The sequence below is a fragment of the Raphanus sativus genome, chromosome 6 (assembly GCF_000801105.2).
Source record: "Raphanus sativus cultivar WK10039 chromosome 6, ASM80110v3, whole genome shotgun sequence".
Taxonomy (NCBI): Eukaryota; Viridiplantae; Streptophyta; class Magnoliopsida; order Brassicales; family Brassicaceae; genus Raphanus; species Raphanus sativus.
Window position 1 is genome coordinate 7434826 of NC_079516.1, and position 17730 is coordinate 7452555.

At 37.7% G+C, this 17730-nt stretch overlaps 4 protein-coding genes and 1 long non-coding RNA gene across 5 annotated transcripts; 2 read left to right on the forward strand and 3 right to left on the reverse strand.

Moving 5' to 3' along the window:
• Positions 1-223: 223 nt before the first annotated feature.
• On the forward strand, positions 224-7916 carry LOC108829081 (calcium-transporting ATPase 9, plasma membrane-type-like). Its single transcript, XM_056989257.1, has 32 exons — positions 224-587; positions 687-803; positions 892-934; positions 1059-1177; positions 1275-1406; positions 1486-1575; positions 1666-1735; positions 1840-1910; positions 1996-2157; positions 2243-2314; positions 2390-2473; positions 2558-2640; positions 2715-2823; positions 2896-2951; positions 3036-3078; positions 3148-3231; positions 3310-3447; positions 3514-3579; positions 3669-3767; positions 3873-3983; positions 4053-4280; positions 4367-4531; positions 4611-4727; positions 4800-4898; positions 4973-5110; positions 5184-5252; positions 6445-6476; positions 6549-6594; positions 6687-6824; positions 6904-7011; positions 7085-7176; positions 7241-7916. Exons 1-32 carry the CDS (start codon positions 399-401, stop codon positions 7344-7346), a joined length of 3276 nt encoding a protein of 1091 aa, XP_056845237.1. The 5' UTR covers positions 224-398; the 3' UTR covers positions 7347-7916.
• On the reverse strand, positions 5527-6189 carry LOC130496792 (uncharacterized). The gene is made up of 3 exons (XR_008935951.1): positions 5974-6189; positions 5738-5903; positions 5527-5577 (listed from the first exon to the last, which is right to left on the reverse strand). It is a non-coding gene; the product is annotated as an uncharacterized LOC130496792 (long non-coding RNA).
• LOC130496791 (protein MANNAN SYNTHESIS-RELATED 1-like) lies at positions 7807-10037 on the reverse strand. The gene is made up of 6 exons (XM_056989256.1): positions 9760-10037; positions 9380-9530; positions 9213-9283; positions 9036-9121; positions 8365-8944; positions 7807-8276 (listed from the first exon to the last, which is right to left on the reverse strand). Exons 1-6 carry the CDS (start codon positions 9859-9861, stop codon positions 7998-8000), a joined length of 1269 nt encoding a protein of 422 aa, XP_056845236.1. The 5' UTR covers positions 9862-10037; the 3' UTR covers positions 7807-7997.
• A 2202-nt stretch (positions 10038-12239) lies between these two features.
• On the forward strand, positions 12240-12945 carry LOC130496858 (ATP synthase subunit epsilon, mitochondrial). The gene is made up of 2 exons (XM_056989435.1): positions 12240-12504; positions 12734-12945. Exons 1-2 carry the CDS (start codon positions 12321-12323, stop codon positions 12760-12762), a joined length of 213 nt encoding a protein of 70 aa, XP_056845415.1. The 5' UTR covers positions 12240-12320; the 3' UTR covers positions 12763-12945.
• A 615-nt stretch (positions 12946-13560) lies between these two features.
• LOC130496857 (cell wall integrity protein scw1-like) lies at positions 13561-16134 on the reverse strand. Its single transcript, XM_056989434.1, has 9 exons — positions 15879-16134; positions 15469-15648; positions 15294-15369; positions 15026-15164; positions 14784-14898; positions 14432-14523; positions 14251-14320; positions 14083-14167; positions 13561-13988 (listed from the first exon to the last, which is right to left on the reverse strand). Exons 1-9 carry the CDS (start codon positions 16047-16049, stop codon positions 13888-13890), a joined length of 1029 nt encoding a protein of 342 aa, XP_056845414.1. The 5' UTR covers positions 16050-16134; the 3' UTR covers positions 13561-13887.
• Between the last annotated feature and the right edge of the window lie 1596 nt (positions 16135-17730).

Sequence of the window (17730 nt, forward strand, 5' to 3'; positions counted from 1 at the left end):
AGAGATACCATGTTCTTTTCCCGGGAAAATATCCTTCTTCTTCTTCTTCATGTGCTTCTCTTTCCCATAAAAAGAAAAAAACAAACTTTCCGCTAGTCTAGCGAAAATCAGACCAGATATAGACAATGTCGTCATTCAATTGAGTTCTCTCACTGTCTCTTTTGTTTTGAGTTTTGTTGTTGTAATTAGTTTCTCTTTTTTTTTTTTTTTTTCTCTGTGATTGACAGAGAGAAAGTTAACGAGTTGCCTTCTCCTTCTCACTAGTTTGGCTTTCTCTCTTGCCAAACTAATAACGAACGACCTTTTATCAGAAAAAGGTCGTTTCTATCTGCTCCTTTCTTTTGTGGTTTTCTTGAAAAGAGGTAGAGAAAGAGGTGGGTGAGGCCAAGGAAGGGAGGATGAGCACTACGTCGTCGAGCAATGGATTGCTCCCAACGTCAATGTCAGGACGACACGACGACGTGGAAGCTGGAGGATCGGCCAGAACACAAGATGAGCACCACGAACAGCTTGAACACGATCCTAATGATCCTTTCGACCTTGATAACACCAAGAATGCCTCCGCCCAATCTCTCCGTCGCTGGAGGGTATGTATGTTATCTCTGCTTCTCTCTTAATCAACCTTAAAATGGTTGCGTGTTGGCTTGAGAGAGATTCGATCTTTATAAACTACATTTTTGTGGCAGCAAGCGGCACTTGTATTGAACGCATCACGTCGGTTTCGTTACACTTTGGATCTCAATAAAGAAGAACACTATGAGAATCGTAGGCGGATGATCAGAGCTCATGCTCAAGTCATTAGGGTACACACATTCTTTTATACATCCTCTTGATGAAGCTTTTTGACTGCTTCTTGATCTTAAACATTAGTAAATTGCTTTATTGAATCAGGCAGCATTGCTTTTTAAGTTGGCTGGAGAACAACAAATTAGTGGTATCTGACTCTCTCTCTCTCTCTCTCTCTCTCTCTCTCTTTTACATAAGTCAGATCAGATTCTGTTTTTGTTATATTATATAACCATTATTTCTTTTCTTTTTTTTTTCTTTTGTGGTTATAGCGGTTGGATCATCACCATCAACTCCATCAGCTTCAACTGGTAACTTCGACATTGACCTTGAGAAGCTTGTGTCAATGACCAGGAACCAGAACATATCCACTTTGCAGCAATATGGAGGGGTTAGAGATACAGTGACTCAGTATTGCATTCATTTGTATGCTATATGAATGTCAAAATATTTCAAGATACTGATAACTGAACTACTACCTTTTGTAGGTCAAAGGTGTTGCAGAGAAGTTGAAGACAAATATGGAGCAAGGAATCCAAGAGGATGAGAAAGAAGTCACAGATAGGAAGAGTGCATTTGGATCTAACACTTATCCAAAGAAGAAGGGGAAGAGCTTCTACGTAAGCAGCAGTTTCTATTTATAATCGGTGGTCTTTTATCAGCTTGTGGATAACTTATACATTTATGTTGTCCAAAAAGATGTTCCTATGGGAAGCATGGCAGGATTTGACTCTTATCATCTTGATCATAGCCGCTGTAACATCATTAGCATTGGGAATAAAGACAGAGGTAAATGTTTTTGCCTTTCCTTTCCTTTTTAATGCTCCAAACTAGGAACTAACTTGTTTTCTGCCTACTGTACTATCTTTCGGTTACTAGGGTTTGAAAGAAGGTTGGCTTGATGGTGGAAGCATTGCGTTTGCAGTTTTGCTTGTCATTATTGTTACAGGTATGACCATGCTTTTTCGTCTGTGTATTGCCTACATATTTGATTTATGTTCCTGATCCCTTGAGGATGACTCTTCCTATACGCTTTATGTTTTGATTCTTCAGCTGTTAGTGACTATCGCCAATCTCTTCAGTTTCAAAACCTCAACGATGAAAAAAGGAATATACAACTAGAGGTTATTGCTTTAACATTTTATAGACTGTTTTGCAAGTTACTATATGGTTTTTGAGCTGACAGTTAAATAAATGAAAACGTTACAGGTCATGAGAGGAGGGAGAACAGTGAAGATTTCTATCTATGATGTTGTTGTCGGAGATGTTATACCTCTTAGAATAGGTGACCAGGTCCCTGCGGACGGAGTGCTAATTAGTGGTCATTCTCTTGCTATTGATGAATCTAGCATGACCGGTGAAAGCAAGATTGTGAGCTCATCATGATTCTACTTGTTCAGTTTTGTGCTTTATATCTTCTCTTTCTACTTTGCTAACACAGAGACTTTTGTTGCAGGTTCACAAGGATCAAAAATCCCCTTTTCTAATGTCTGGTTGTAAAGTGGCTGATGGAGTCGGTAATATGCTGGTATGTCTTTGGTCCTATTCTGACCTCTCGTTCTACACATTTTCTGGTATTGATTCTTGGTACCTCTTTCAACAGGTTACTGGCGTTGGAATCAACACTGAATGGGGACTGTTGATGGCAAGTATCTCAGAGGATACTGGTGAAGAAACCCCTTTGCAGGTATATCATTTTGATCTCTGTCTTATTGGTTTATGGTCTCCACAAAATGTCTTGAAGAAGTTTCTTTTGGTAATTTAATAACAGGTGCGGTTAAATGGTCTTGCAACTTTCATCGGTATAGTGGGGCTCACAGTTGCTCTTGTTGTACTTGTAGCTCTTCTTGTAAGGTAAATAAAAACTTTTGGCTTACAACTTCATGACATGTAGAGGGCTTATATAATCTTGAGTTATTTTTTTGCAGATATTTTACCGGAACTACTCAAGATTCTAGTGGAGCAACGCAGTTTGTCAAAGGGACGACTAGTATCAGCGACATTGTTGATGATTGTGTAAAGATATTTACAATCGCCGTAAGTATTCATTCCACATTCGTGATTATGTCATTCGGTAGACATATCAATTAACTCATGGCATTTGTCTAGGTTACTATTGTAGTTGTGGCAGTGCCTGAAGGACTTCCCCTAGCAGTTACCCTCACGTAAGTCTTACTTCATACAATCCCCTCAGAAAAAAATAACTAGATTGTAGTTCTTGATAAATATTCTTGACTCCATGTGTGTAGTTTGGCTTACTCAATGCGTAAGATGATGGCAGACAAAGCTTTGGTAAGAATCAAATACAGGTCTTCTCGCTTTAGTTATTTATTGTGTGACCAGATTTCATTTTACTAACAGGTTAGGAGGCTTTCAGCTTGTGAAACCATGGGGTCAGCAACAACAATCTGCAGTGACAAAACTGGAACTCTAACTTTAAATCAGGTCAGTATCCAGTAAAAAACACTCAGCATCAGTGATGTATGTAGATAGCTAACTTTAGCACTTTTAAAAAAATTACAGATGACTGTGGTTGAGACTTATGCTGGAGGATCAAAGATGGATGTAGCAGACAACCCCTCTGGCCTCCACCCTAAACTTGTTTCCTTAATAAGTGAGGGTGTGGCACAGAACACCACAGGAAATGTTTATCATCCCAAGGTGGGTTTTCTATTCTGAGGTTATCAAATGATGGATGTCTAGTGGCTCATGTTGTTATTACTGTAGGATGGTGGAGAGGTAGAGATTTCTGGATCTCCTACAGAGAAGGCTATTCTGTCTTGGGCGTATAAGGTATCCACATGTTTGCTTACTCTGCTCCATCTTTGACATATGTTTCTTCTGTTATGTGCAAATATATTTAAAGAAAGCTATTGTTGCAGTTGGGGATGAAGTTTGATACCATCAGGTCGGAGTCTGCTATCATCCATGCTTTCCCTTTCAACTCTGAGAAAAAGCGTGGAGGTGTTGCTGTTCTTCGAGTAATTTCTTGACTCTTTCTCAGTCTTCTCATCGCCATTGAATGAGGAAAGTCTCTAAAGTATATCATATGGAGCTGATCAGGATTATACATTAACTCAATGCAGGGTGATTCTGAAGTTTTCATTCACTGGAAAGGAGCAGCGGAGATAGTTCTGGCTTGCTGTACACGGTACATGGACTCAAATGGTACCCTGCAGCCCATTGATAGCCAGAAGGTGAGGTGACACAGAATTTATAACTACCAATCTCTCCAAGTTCTTATTGTTGTTGAAATGATTTTACAGGAGTTTTTCAGACTTGCTATTGATGCCATGGCGAAAAATAGCTTGCGTTGTGTTGCCATTGCATGCAGAACACAAGAGCTGAACAAAGTTCCCAAGGAACAGGAGGACTTGGATAAATGGTCTTTACCTGAAGATGAGTTGACTTTGCTTGCTATCGTTGGTATAAAGGATCCTTGTCGTCCTGGTGTCAGAGAAGCAGTGAGAATATGCACCAGTGCTGGTGTTAAGGTTGGCTCCTTGTCCTCTATAATGGCAGTTAAATGTTGCTGTAATATGGTGTAGCTGGTCAACCCATCTATGATGTTGTTATCTAGGTACGTATGGTGACTGGAGACAATCTTCAGACAGCAAAAGCAATTGCTTTGGAGTGTGGTATACTGGCTTCAGATACAGAAGCTGTTGAGCCTACTATCATTGAAGGAAAAGTGTTCCGTGAGCTATCTGAAAAAGAGAGAGAACAAGTAGCCAAGAGAATAACGGTATGATAGTTACAGTTTCAAGGATCATGTGACCTTACTGATGCTATAGTTCAAATATTAACTTGGGGGTAAAATGCAGGTGATGGGTAGGTCCTCTCCTAATGACAAGCTTTTACTTGTTCAAGCACTAAGGAAAAACGGAGATGTTGTTGCTGTTACTGGTGATGGTACTAATGATGCTCCTGCACTCCACGAGGTAGGCATCATATATTATGTTTTGTGTTTCATTTCCAAACTCTGACTTTCCTTTTATGGTTTTGTATTATAGGCAGACATAGGTCTCTCTATGGGTATATCAGGAACCGAAGTTGCTAAAGAGAGTTCGGACATCATCATTTTGGATGACAACTTTGCTTCAGTAGTAAAGGTTAGTCTTAGTGTATACCTCCACAGCTATTTGTTATACCTTTTCTAATAGTGCAATCCCGTGTACTGTTTCAGGTTGTTCGATGGGGCCGTTCGGTGTATGCAAATATTCAGAAGTTCATACAATTCCAGCTTACTGTGAATGTTGCAGCTCTTATAATCAATGTTGTAGCAGCAATGTCTTCTGGTGACGTTCCTCTAAAGGCTGTTCAGGTTAATTAATCTTCTTCTGCCTTTCCAAGCATGATTCTGGATGGGTTAAATATAATGGTTTTCTTTGATACAGCTGCTTTGGGTCAACCTTATAATGGATACTCTTGGAGCACTTGCACTCGCTACAGAGCCACCAACAGATCATCACTACAAGAAATATGTACATTCTTAGCTCACGATAAACGCTATGGTAGGTCTTTCATAGCGTTTTATGATCTGCTATGTCATCGGCAGCCATCATAGATACCCCTTCTACGATAGCATTTTTTTAAATGCTATGTAATATATAGATACGATAGCAATAACTGAATGATATTATTAATTTAACGATAACAATATCCCCTTCTACGATACCAGGTTTGTATCTTTCTTCTATAATTATGTCATAAACATCCTCCTTATATGTTTCAAACATCCCCCCTTGTCATCCTTTCCACTAGTCTCTAGCTCAGGTTCATCTTCCTTATCTGTTTCAAACGAGTAGTTAGAGAAAGTTGACAACTTTCTGCAATTTTCAGGCAAGCAAGCTTTGAAACAAGACAAAACAGCTCGGAACTGATTTGAGAACTAACTCAAACACAAACCCTAGTCTCGAAAATTAGCTATTCCAAAAGATAGACACTTTACCAGGTTGCAAACAAAAGCAGACGTGAATCATCAAATGTTATAAAAACAGAGTCCCACACTAGACGAACAGACCACCGTCGCTCCTGTATCTTCACCGCCGTCGTCCTCTTCCTCTGTCTTCTCTGTCTCCCTACCGAGGAAGAGAAGCTCCGCCGTGGGTTCGCCTCTGTCAAAACGCAGTCAGATTCTAAACGGAGAGCGTGAGAAGAGATGGAGATAGAGAAAGCAAATCTGACCTCGCAGATGGTGGAGAGTCGTCGGGTTTCTTCCTCGACCCAACCCAACTGAGCTTGGATCCGTTCAGAACTTCCGGTCATCCTCCTCGTCAATTTCGTTTCTAAGTGGCGGAGAAGAAGAAGAGAAAGAGAAAACAGTACGGGTGTGGGACTTTTTTTTAGGGTTTCTCTGTTTAGAGAGGTTGGATTTTTTTTTTTAACTCTCTGTAGCACAATAGCACAATAATTTTTCTAACTTAAATATCATAAGTGTTATATTAAGAGGGAAATAATTATCGATTTGGCGCTTGTCTGATTTTCATTCAAGTATTGGCGAAATTAGTTCCCGCTTACTCGTATCATAGCATTTACTCTATCATAGCATTTATCTAATGCTGTTATAAAATTCGGAAATTTTTAATTTATCTACGATAACAGTTCGGTAAAACGAGCTATAGTATTGTGCTATGAATGTCAACTTTTTTTGTAGTGCATCTTATGCACAGAACCCCTGTTGGAAGAAGGTATAACACCATGAACATCCTGAAAATTTTAGTGAAACAAAATTAAATATATTGTGGTTTATGGATTTGCAGGGAACCTCTAATAACAAACATCATGTGGAGGAACTTGCTTGTGCAGGTGACTTTGTCAGCAGTTTTATGTTAAATTTATTAGTAGAACATTTTCTAGAGTGCATATCTCTGATATTATAAATTTGGGGGATGTTGCAGTCATTATACCAAGTGGCTGTCCTCCTAGTTCTAAACTTTGCAGGCTTGAACATTCTTGGCTTGAGCAAAGACAGCAACCATGCACATGCTGTGGAAGTGAAGAACACTATGATATTCAATGCATTCGTTATGTGTCAAGTAAGCAAACCATCTCTTCTCATTCATCTCCTTATTCTTAAACCATATGGAATTGGTTTTAATCATGCAAGTCTTGCAGATATTCAACGAGTTCAACGCAAGGAAACCTGATGAAATGAATGTTTTCAGTGGTGTAACTAAGAACCCTCTCTTCGTTGCAATTGTTGGAGTCACTTTTGTACTTCAGGTAAGACCAATAACACAAAGTCTCTTGACACTTGATAGCATCTGGTAGTGAACTCTTGTGGTTGAAAATGCAGATACTCATTGTTACTTTCCTTGGAGAGTTTGCTCATACAGTTGCACTGAGTTGGCAACTATGGCTTGCTTCTGTTGTCATCGGTCTTGTCAGGTAGGACCATTTTATTTCTACTTGAAACACTTAGTGTCATCACTAATTTGTTGTCTCTCTGCAGTTGGCCACTTGCAGTTGTTGGGAAGCTGATTCCTGTACCCAGGACTCCGATGAGCGTCTACTTCAAGAAACCGTTCCGAAGATACAAAGCCTCAAGAAGTGCATAAACACATTACTAGATAAGTCATCTTCTTCATACTGCAACTACAGAAGCAATAACCTGTGACAATGGCCTAAACCTCTTAACCTTTCTTTCTTTATTTTACATGGTAATAGTATTTACAAATGTATCCAATTATTTTTGTCCCTTTTTCATATTTCTTCCTTCTTTTTGTATGATGTAAAAGTGCAACTGTGAACTGAATTTGATTTGGGGTTGTACTAATGAGAGTTTGGCTCAGTCTTTGTTTTTTCAAAGTGTTGTTTAACATGGAGGATTCTCTGTGTTCATACCAACCAAAACTCTTTGCTCTCTGTCTGTAAAGAAGCTTTCATGAGCTCAATCTACTGTCCACATGGCATCACTAGTTTTGGAAACCAATGGACAAAGTAAAAGATCACATGGTTCTTCCTTCATCAAACCCTCCACACTAAATCAATCTTATAAAACAAATATTATGTGTCTCATACTATAGAACAAAATTTATAGAATGCAAAGGCCAGCAGAATCAAATTGTAAACCTCAATTGTTTTCTTTCCTACACAAGGCAACCTTACATAAAAAAAAAACAAGAAAACATCAAATCAAATAGCTTACACTTGGTGAAAACTGAGAAGTCCCATGTCTGGATAGATCACTTTTAGAAAGATGGGAAGGTTCAGCAAAAGCATGAATAAGCCAAGTGGTTCTTCTTTGAGATGTAAGGAGAGATGAAATCCGTAGCAAGGGAAGAACTCTCAGAGATCTCTGCTGGAACTAGCACTTGAGGCTTACCCAAAGCTATCCTTTTCCCAACTGTGTTTGCATAAAACAGACCCGATATGGCTGGAACAAACACATCACTTCTTGAGCTTATGTAGAAGTCAATAACATTTTCATACTCAGAACTCTCTGATTCAAGGTACTTTGATCTCTTGCTTGCCGGCATTATTGCCTCCTGCCATTTGTTAAGTGACAAAGAACATTCAAGATTAGCAACATAGTAAGAAAACTTTCTTGGAGTAAAGAATGTTTGATCAACACACCTTAGTAAACGTTTTTGGGAAGATATCCTTAAGGATATTGAGGCTACTGTCCCATCTAGGCTGAGTCAGATAGATGGTTGTGTCACCAGAAAATCCAAGCTTCCTCAAGAATACAGCAATCTCTTGAGCATTGTAACAAGTCTTGGACCCTGCTACACCAGTTGAATGACAATTCTTCTTCTCAAGTGCTTCGATTCTAAGGTCCACAGCTATGAAACGGCCATCTGATTTCTTGCTATGAGTCCTTAACCGCTCAATCATTGACTCAACTACTGCATTGAGCTCAGGTTGCAACTCCAAGGAACCAAACATTGCCAAACAAGCCACAGGATCGGTTTCACCGTCTTGTGAGGATTTCCTCAGGTTGACAGAAGGGAAGTATGTAGCCACTCGAATGTTTCCTTTGGACTTGAAGATGGGTTCAACGTGTTCTTTGATGTAGTCTTCTGTAACTCTTGTAGGGACTTTAACAATGGCGATGTCTCTTAGAGATACTTCTTCAGGCAATTGTTTGACAACTTTGATGACGTTCTCCAAGCTTTTGATTAGTTTATCAGCATCATAAATGTCTTCAAAACTCCTGATTAAGCCATACATTGATGGTTAGAACCCAATTGTTAAAAAACCATAAAATGTCATTAACATAGATAGACAAACAACTCTTATATAACCTTTCATCACCAGGTTTGCTTCCTCTTATATCAGGAAGCACTAGTGTTGCTCCAAGATGCTTTGCCACCATTACAGCATCAGTGATCTGAACCAGAAGATCAGAATTTAACTACACATCTGAATAAAACCATGGTTGACTTCACAAATCAAACTTCAAAAGCTTTTATAAAGCTTACCTGGGAGATATGGTACTCAGGACCATTCGTTAGAGAGAATGTAACGTACCCTTTTGATGATACCGCTTCATCTGCAACATTTAATCCTCAGTAAAATAGTCAAGAATCAACTACGCAAATAGAAATAAGAAACTTCACAAGTAGTCTGGTTAAAACAAAAGACATACCGGATAACAATGTTGGCCAACAAGGATTAAGGTCATTGTTATCATCCATCCAAGGTCCTTTATTCCCTTCTAAGGCTCCAACAAGACTTTCTTTCACAGATACTCTGGATCCTTCGAATTCTATGTCATTTGCATCTCCCTGAGCTTTCTCCTGTAAGTACACAAGAAAAAAAGGTTCAGAGTTTTATCCACTATTAGTTTTCACAGTTGACTCTTTAACTTGATTCGTGCAAATCTACATTTTATCTAAAAATGGAAAGTTTTGTTGTTCAAGAAAACCCTTTAACGCACAAATCAAGAAAGTTCCACTGATCAAGCTAACAGTCTACTTTGAATTAGATCTGCTTCAAAGAAAATATTGTCGGCAGAGAAGATAGTACCTGAAGAGAATCTAAGTAATCTCTATGAAGCATCTGTGCGAGCATCACAAACATGGCAATGGTGAGAATACCAGCAACCACTTGCCTCAAATCCACACCCATTTCTACTTTTCTTACAAAACTGGATCGTGAAAACAGAGGATACAGAGTTGAAATAGAGAGAAGGAAGGAAAGAAAAGGAAAGTCCAACAAAGAGAGTGAGGTGTGGGGCAGATAGGGACAAGGTATCTTCCTCAAATATGAAACCTCACTTCCCTCTTGTGATTGATTACTCTTTTAATCTTTTTTGTGGTTAAAGTCAAGTTTAGTCTCTAGGGAGGGAGTGTTATAGTCACTACTGTTTGTTGAAGTTGAAGTCCTACGCAAACAAAAACATTAGTCAGCCACCGACACTTTTTTTTTTCTTGCCGTGAATGTTGGTATACTTTTTAACCGGTGGTTTAAGAAAACCGAAACCAAACCAATTAGAATACAGCGTTCTGCTTGTTTTCTTCTTAAACATTTCTTACTCTTTTTTTTTGGTCTTTAATCAGATAAACTATGGTATACTATAAATAACATGCGAGTTAAAATTTTAGCTAAAATAGTAGTAAATATTAACAAATTTAATTCTCAAATCATTGATATAAAGTTTGAAATCACATATCACTAATCATACCAAGAAATATAAAAAAAAATCTCATCAATTATACAGAATATATATTTAATGGATTTAATCTTATATCGTTGATAATAAAGTAAGTTTTAAGAATATACTAAAATCCCCTTTCTAATAAAATAAGAGTAATTGCTTTAACAGACAAATTAATTATAAGCAAATGATAAAGCACGGGATTACATATATAATGATAAAGCACGGGATTACATATAGGTTTATACACGTTATAAACGTGTAATTGGTTTTCGTAATTATATTACTCAAAAAAGCAATTGTAATGATGCATATTGGTAGAGGCCATGTACGAGTTCAATATGTTCAGATGCTCAACTTTTGTTAACCACGCATTGTTTATCTCGGACTCGGCGGATGTGTACCACATAATAAGTACAACATTGGTTAATTTTTATGTTATCTAGAATACCGGTTAACGCAAAGAAGCAAAAATTACAAAAAAATAGTGAACCTCAGGAAAGAACACATACACATGTAGATCAATGATCACAATTATTCATGACTCTGTATATTGCTTTCCTTATCTTCTAAGTTTATGAAGGGGGGATCACAAATGAGCACTTGATTGTTTGTTTGTTCAATGGTAGCGTAACGCAGTGTAATGCAACCACACCACTCGAGTCGAGAATAATAGACAGAGTCAATAGCCACTCATATACAAAACCTATTTTCACGCTACATAATCTGAGAGACCTAGGGCTGGGCAAGAAAATCAAATTCGAAAATCTGAATCAAACCGACCTAAAAAAGGATAAATCTGAACCAAATTGAATTTGAGATAAATAATTGATTAGGTCTTATTTTACGGTATTTTGAATTTTTGGTTTATTCAAACCGAACAAGGATTCAAATGCAATTTAATATCTAAAAAGTTCAAAAAATCAAAAATCTAAAGAAGAACCATACTAATATTGAATCTAATTCATAATAAATACCTAAATATTCAAAGATTTAACAATATACTTAAAATATATACTAGTAGTTAACTCAAATCTGAAATACTTAGTTTTCATATTAAAATTTAAGTTGTTGACAATTATATTTGAAGTTTGATTATGAATAAGTTTACTTTTGAAGTTTAAACAATGTTGGTTTATTTTTAAAGTTTAAATAATGGTTTATACATTTGTAGAATTGTTAGTTGCTAATTTTAACATATTTATATTTTTCTCATCTTAAGAAAATCACTTAAGAATCATGCCATTAAGTTTTTGTGAAGTACAAATTGTTTAAATTTTTCAAATAAAATATGTATTTTCGAAACACAATCAAATATTTGGGTAACTAAAACCGGAACTAGAACTCAAGTCATACTAATATGGGTTCAACCATGTTTTCAAAGTGTTAATATATCTGAACTAACTCGAGAAACCCTGAATCGACTTCGAACTGAAATTTTAAAATATGAGTTAAATCATATATATTATAAAATTTGAGTTAAATCATATATAAGTATGTGGCGCATACTGAAATAAATATATAAATTAGCAAAATAAAAAATTAGTGTGGGATAGGTGCCACATCCATCATCCATCAGTGTCCACCCCTGATCTTGATGGGCTTAGTCTCATGCCTACAGAGAATTGAAAATCGATTGAACTCGAACTAAACCCGATTGGACACCCAATCATTTATACCAAGAGAGACCCATTAAACCCATCTCCGTTTGCGTTTTTTTTTCTCAAAACAAGTGTAGGGCTGACTACTCACGGGTCTAAGACCCAATCACATGGGCTAATTTTGAAGGCCCAATGGGCTGACACTGATTTTGTGGGGGGGTAATTTGACTTAGGTCTGCGAGTTATCCCTTTGGTCTCTTCTCTCAACTGCAGCAAGTCTCTGTGATAGCTTTCAATCTTCTTCTTCTCTTCTTCTCGATATCGTGTCGATGGCATCGAACGCAGCGGTTCCGTTCTGGAGAGCGGCGGGGATGACGTATATAACCTATTCCAACATCTGCGCGAATCTGGTGAGGAAATGTCTAAAGGAACCTTTCAAGGCTGAATCAATCAATCGCGAGAAGGTTCACTTCTCCCTCTCCAAATGGGCTGATGGAAAGCCCCAGAAACCAGGTTTCTCCTTGCTTGTCCAATCATTGTTCACCTTTGTTTCTGTTTGTCCAATCGAGACCTAGGAGATTATTTAAGGTTTTTGACTTTTAATTAGAACCATTACAATACGATAGCGTTAGGTCTTGTGTGCTGCTCACATTTGTTAAATCTTCTGACGTCGGTGTCAGGTTTAGACAATGCTCTTTTAGCTTGGTTAAACTCATGTTTTGTTCGTCCTCTTTGTTGACAGTTCTGCGCTCAGATGCACCTGAAGTTTGAGACATTTTGATCAAAGATATATGGTTTCTTAGTTTGATGATGTATTGCTTCTCTGTATGGATGAGATAGTAAAAGGAATGCAATAACGTCTCTCCGCATATTTTATTTCCTTTATTGTTTGTAATGAAAGATTGATGATACTCTCCCATCAAATAATGATATAAACACGGGTACTTCTGTTTCTATTATGTTGTGGATTCTTCTGATATACTATTATTCTCAAATGAAATATGGTTCGAATTTTGACAAACTATTAAGTGACTTTGATAAGCAAACAAAATGCCTTTTGAGAATTCTGAAGGCCAAGTCATGATAATTGTGAGATACTCTTTTATAAAGAACAAAATGGGAAGAGATACTATATATAGCTTTTTGTTTCACGTCCAGAATCAACTAGCCTAAAGCAGCACGATACTGAAATATCTGGACAGATGATAAGTAGACTCCAAGCTAGCTCTTAGAAACTCCTGCGTCAGGCTCTGTTCCTCAACTGAAACTTCACCTGAAATATTCCAACCTGATTTTCCCTGCATAGGCCAAACCAGACCTAGGATGGATACATATACCTATTGCCTACACTGTAATGTTGGAGTGCATTTCTTCAACTAAATTGCATGTGCATGTTCATCAGCATAAGAAGAGAGAATGACCAAGATAGAAAATGAAAGAAGAATGAACACCAACGTGAGAGATCATGAGAGTCGCATGCCAAAAATGTAATATTATGTTATTCATGTGATAGGCGAGAAGGCATCTGGATGTCATCCCAGATGCCTTCATGTTATATTAATTCCTAGCTGGCATATTAAATGGAGTTTCATTGGTCGATATGATGAAAATGAATCTCACAAAGTAAAGGCGATAAAGCAGCAAGAAGAAAAACAAACGGCAAACCCAACTCCTAGAGATTTAAGAAACCACACATGAGAATGCATGTAGCAAAGCTAATAGGTGTGACACATGTTTATATGTTGATGATGTCACACTATATGCAACCATCACATGAACAAGAAGTAATGCTGATGCTTAAAAAGGTCGAGAATGAAATGGATGCAAATGCAGACTGCCTGCAAGATGCATCCTATTCTTGGGAGATAGAGAAAGAGAGAACATCCCCTTCACGGTCTACTGATACGTCAAGGCTCCTTGAGATCCATTAGTGCTTGGTGAAGGAAAGAAGGAGTGGCCTCCGCCGTCCTTCCTTTTCCCATATGGATTCTTGGAAAATGTATAACTCGGTTAAGAAGAAACAAACTGAAATAGAAAAAAATAACTAGAATATAAAAGAAACGGCAAGAGTGAATGATGTGTTAAAAGGATATTGGATCCTCATGCCAACTGAACCAGAGCTTGGAATGACAGCACCTTGCAAGTTATGGTGAACGTTGGTGGCACTATTCACATCCTGAAAGAATTTCAAAATAGAACCGTTTAGCAGTATGCTGTAGAATGTTTCCAAGTACGTAGACACACAGATAGCTAACTAACCTCGAATTCAATAAAACAAACTGTATGCCTTTCTTGTCTCAGAATTTTCATTTGCTTGAAACCAGGCTGCCTGCAAGATGGAAGTACAGTTGACCACTCGATAAGACAGTAATAAACAAGTGAATGATCTCAAAGAAAGCAATGGACAGAAGGAGTGGCATAAAAGCAAACAGATACTCACGCGCTCAACAGACTCCTCAGTTCTTCTTCGTTAATATTCTCCCCGAGATTACCAATAAAAAGGGTATTGCAAGGAGGGTTATCCTTAATATTCTGCAATAGAAAACAGCATGAGATATAAGATCAGCAAACCTAGGGGAGGAACCTCAAAATGGTTAAAAAATTTATAAAACAATCAGAAGCTATAGCATGCTCAAAGCAGTTCACAATGTATCTAGATTTAGTAATAACTAATCACAAGCGAGTATAGTATGAACTTGAGTTTGTAAATATTAGACAGTCAACACATGGATTCCAGGTAGATAATAGCAAAATATATAAAGAATAAATTGATGAAAGAATTGCAACTTCACCTGGACGGGCACATAAGAACTAGGAGCTGCTATAGGTGCGGAGGGAGGCATTGGTACAGGGGGAGCATGGTAACCTGCATAGGGATCATATGGTGGAGCTGCGGCTGACAGATACCTGAATCAAATTATACTTGATGTCAAATTAACAAGTAAACAGAAATAAATGTACCAAAAGAATCGGCCTCCAATGTTTTCATAACATCTTAAATTAATTATATATGAAGCAGAATAAAATGCCTCACCCATGGCCATGAGGTGGACCCCAAACTGGAGGTGGGGGAGGGTGGAAGGGAGACGGACTATAAACAGAGTGTGTGCAGTCACCACCACCAGTTCTTAGGCGCTTACTTTGATCATATGCATTTGAATCCCCAACGATTCCTAACGGAATAACAATAGAGAAGTTCAAAGGTTAAATAATGATTTGGTGATAGTACCAAAGAAACAAAACCAAACACGCTTCAGCAATGACATGACCAATGCTTTAGATAATAAAAGTTTTAAGCTAACCTCTTTTAACAAAGAGATTCTTCTTGGCCATCTCTGCATGTAACACAGACTTTGACTCCGCATCAAACACCAGATGCTACATGCCAAAAAAAAAAAACAATATACAACATCATAAACTGAAAAAATAAAAAGGGTAAGAAGGATTAGAGTGAACAAGTAAAACGGACAGACAGACCTGAAGGACATCTCTGGCAGCCAAGGCAAACTGTGCAGTGGAGAAAAGAGCAAAGCCCATGGGCTTCTCTCCCTTGAAGTTCACCTGCGAAGCCTCGTAACCTGGTAACCATCTTAAGAGATTCAGAAGCTCTCTCTCTTTCACATCATCCGGAAGACCAGCGATGAAGATTGTCCGAAGCTGAAAACAACAGATTCAAACTCGTGTAAGAGTATACATATCTCAATCAAATCAATCGACTAAACAACAGCACACAAATTAAAGAAAAAAAAATCTCAACTTGAAGCAACATCAAAGTAATCTGGTCTTAACAACTACAAGAAAGCTGGTCTCAACAACATATCACAAAAACAACCAAAACAATACTTAGAGATAGAGAGAGAGAGAGAGACAAGAAGTAGAGTTGTAACCTCGTCGTAAGGAGGACGATTATGGTTGTCGACTAAACCAGGGGGAGGAGGGTGATGATGATGTACAGGCGGAGGATGTGGTGGAGGAGCTGATGATACTGCGGCGGGAGGAGGCGGAGCTCCTGTGGGTGGCCACTGCTGGTGGTAAGGGTGGATTCCGGCGCCGGCCATGCGATGGAGAGAGAGAGAGAGAGAATGGAAACCCTAAGAGAAGAGAGAGAGAGATTTGCTCGGCGGAAGAATTAACGAAGGACAAGTGTGCCAGGCTTGTTTTACTAAGTAAATCACATGCTTTGCACGTGTTGAGCCTAGTGGGCTGAATTGAAATTTCGTTCTTTTAGTAGAAAACGAATGTTATAAAAAGACTCATAAATTTTAGTGTATCAGAAATTTTAGTAAAGAGAAAATTTGTATACCAGTAGAGAGGAGATAAGACTAATATATGAATAATATGCGAGAGAGAGCTTCTTATACAAGGAGGAAGAGAGGTCTGTTACAATTGAATCGTTCATTCGTATAGAGAATAAAAAGCAAAAGTTAATGTGCATATATAGTGACATGGACTCCACATAATAAATATTTACATCATTTTGTCAAGTTTGGTGTGTCAAGGTATATTCTTGACGTTGTATTATTCACATTTATAACACTTTCTTTGGAGATCAGTGTCGACTAACATTTTTGTTGCTTCGTTAAAAACATTTTCAAAAAAACTCAATGGGGAAAACCATAGTAAGGTAATTAAAAAGAGTACAACCACATAAGATTCCCTAAAATAAGCAGTCATATATTCTTGACATGTTTTCTGAATACTGAGATAGGAAATGATTTAGTGAAGAGGTCAGCTGCATTGTCATGATCAGACATATCTTACTTCAATCTCTTTCTTCTTCTCGAACTCTTGAGTGTATGAGAAGAACTTCGGGTGTATATGTTTCGTTCTAACGTTTTTGATATATTCTTCTTTCGTTTGAGCAACACATGCCGCATTATCTTCATATAGAATAGTTGGCTTCGTATTTTCGTCAATTCCACTACTTGAAAAGATGTGCCGGCTTATTGATCTTAGCCATACACATTTTCTACTTGCTTCATGGATTGGGATGATCTCAGCATGATTTGAAGAGGTGGCTACGAGTGTTTGTTTCTGAGAATACCAAGATATATCAGTGCCTCAAATCGTGAAAACGTATCATGTGTGCGATCGGGCTTTGTGTGGATCTGAAAGATATCTTGCATCTGCAAAACCAACAATTTGACCTTTTGAATCTTTAGGGTAAAACAAGCCCAAATCGATGGTCTCTTGAAGATAACGAAAGATATGTTTAGTTCCACTTCAATGTCTTTGTGTAGGAGATGAGCTGAATCTTGCTAAAAGATTAACAGTGAATGATATATCAGACCATTTACAATTTGCAAAATACATCAACGCTCCGATTGCACTTAGATATGGTACTTCCTGACCAAGTATCGATCTCTTTCTTTTCTTTGGATGGTCGAAATGATCACTTTCAATATTAAGTGATCTAAAGACTATTGGAGTGCTGAGAAGAGTTGATTTGTGCATGTTAAAGTGTTTCAATACTCTTTTGGTATGTGGATTGATGTACAAAGCTACCACTTTGAGAATATTCAATTTGTAAGCCAAGACAATATGTTGTTTATCCGAGATTTTTCATCTCAAATTCTCCTTCCAGATAGTTTGATGCCTCTTGTATTTTTTTTTGAGTTCCAATAATATTAAGATCATCAATATATACTGCGATTATTACAAATCCGAATGTTGTATTCTTGATGAAAACACATGGACATATAGGATCATTCACATATCCTTCTTTTGTGAAATGCTCAC

Bases quoted from the DNA above. Each gene is read 5' to 3' on its own strand.
- LOC108829081 (XM_056989257.1), top strand. From the start codon at position 399: ATGAGCACTACGTCGTCGAGCAATGGATTGCTCCCAACGTCAATGTCA. The intron at 2,641-2,714 runs GTAAATAAAAAC...ATTTTTTTGCAG, and splicing joins CTTGTAGCTCTTCTTGTAAG to ATATTTTACCGGAACTACTC. The intron at 6,595-6,686 runs GTGACTTTGTCA...GGGATGTTGCAG, and splicing joins GGAGGAACTTGCTTGTGCAG to TCATTATACCAAGTGGCTGT.
- LOC130496791 (XM_056989256.1), bottom strand. From the start codon at position 9,861: ATGGGTGTGGATTTGAGGCAAGTGGTTGCTGGTATTCTCACCATTGCC. The intron at 9,122-9,212 runs GTAAGCTTTATA...CTTCTGGTTCAG, and splicing joins CTGAGTACCATATCTCCCAG to ATCACTGATGCTGTAATGGT. The intron at 8,945-9,035 runs GTTATATAAGAG...TGGCTTAATCAG, and splicing joins AGCAAACCTGGTGATGAAAG to GAGTTTTGAAGACATTTATG.
- LOC130496858 (XM_056989435.1), top strand. From the start codon at position 12,321: ATGGCATCGAACGCAGCGGTTCCGTTCTGGAGAGCGGCGGGGATGACG. The intron at 12,505-12,733 runs GTTTCTCCTTGC...CTTTGTTGACAG, and splicing joins TGGAAAGCCCCAGAAACCAG to TTCTGCGCTCAGATGCACCT.
- LOC130496857 (XM_056989434.1), bottom strand. From the start codon at position 16,049: ATGGCCGGCGCCGGAATCCACCCTTACCACCAGCAGTGGCCACCCACA. The intron at 14,899-15,025 runs GTGAGGCATTTT...AATTTGATTCAG, and splicing joins GGTCCACCTCATGGCCATGG to GTATCTGTCAGCCGCAGCTC. The intron at 14,321-14,431 runs GTGAGTATCTGT...TCCATCTTGCAG, and splicing joins CTGAGGAGTCTGTTGAGCGC to GCAGCCTGGTTTCAAGCAAA.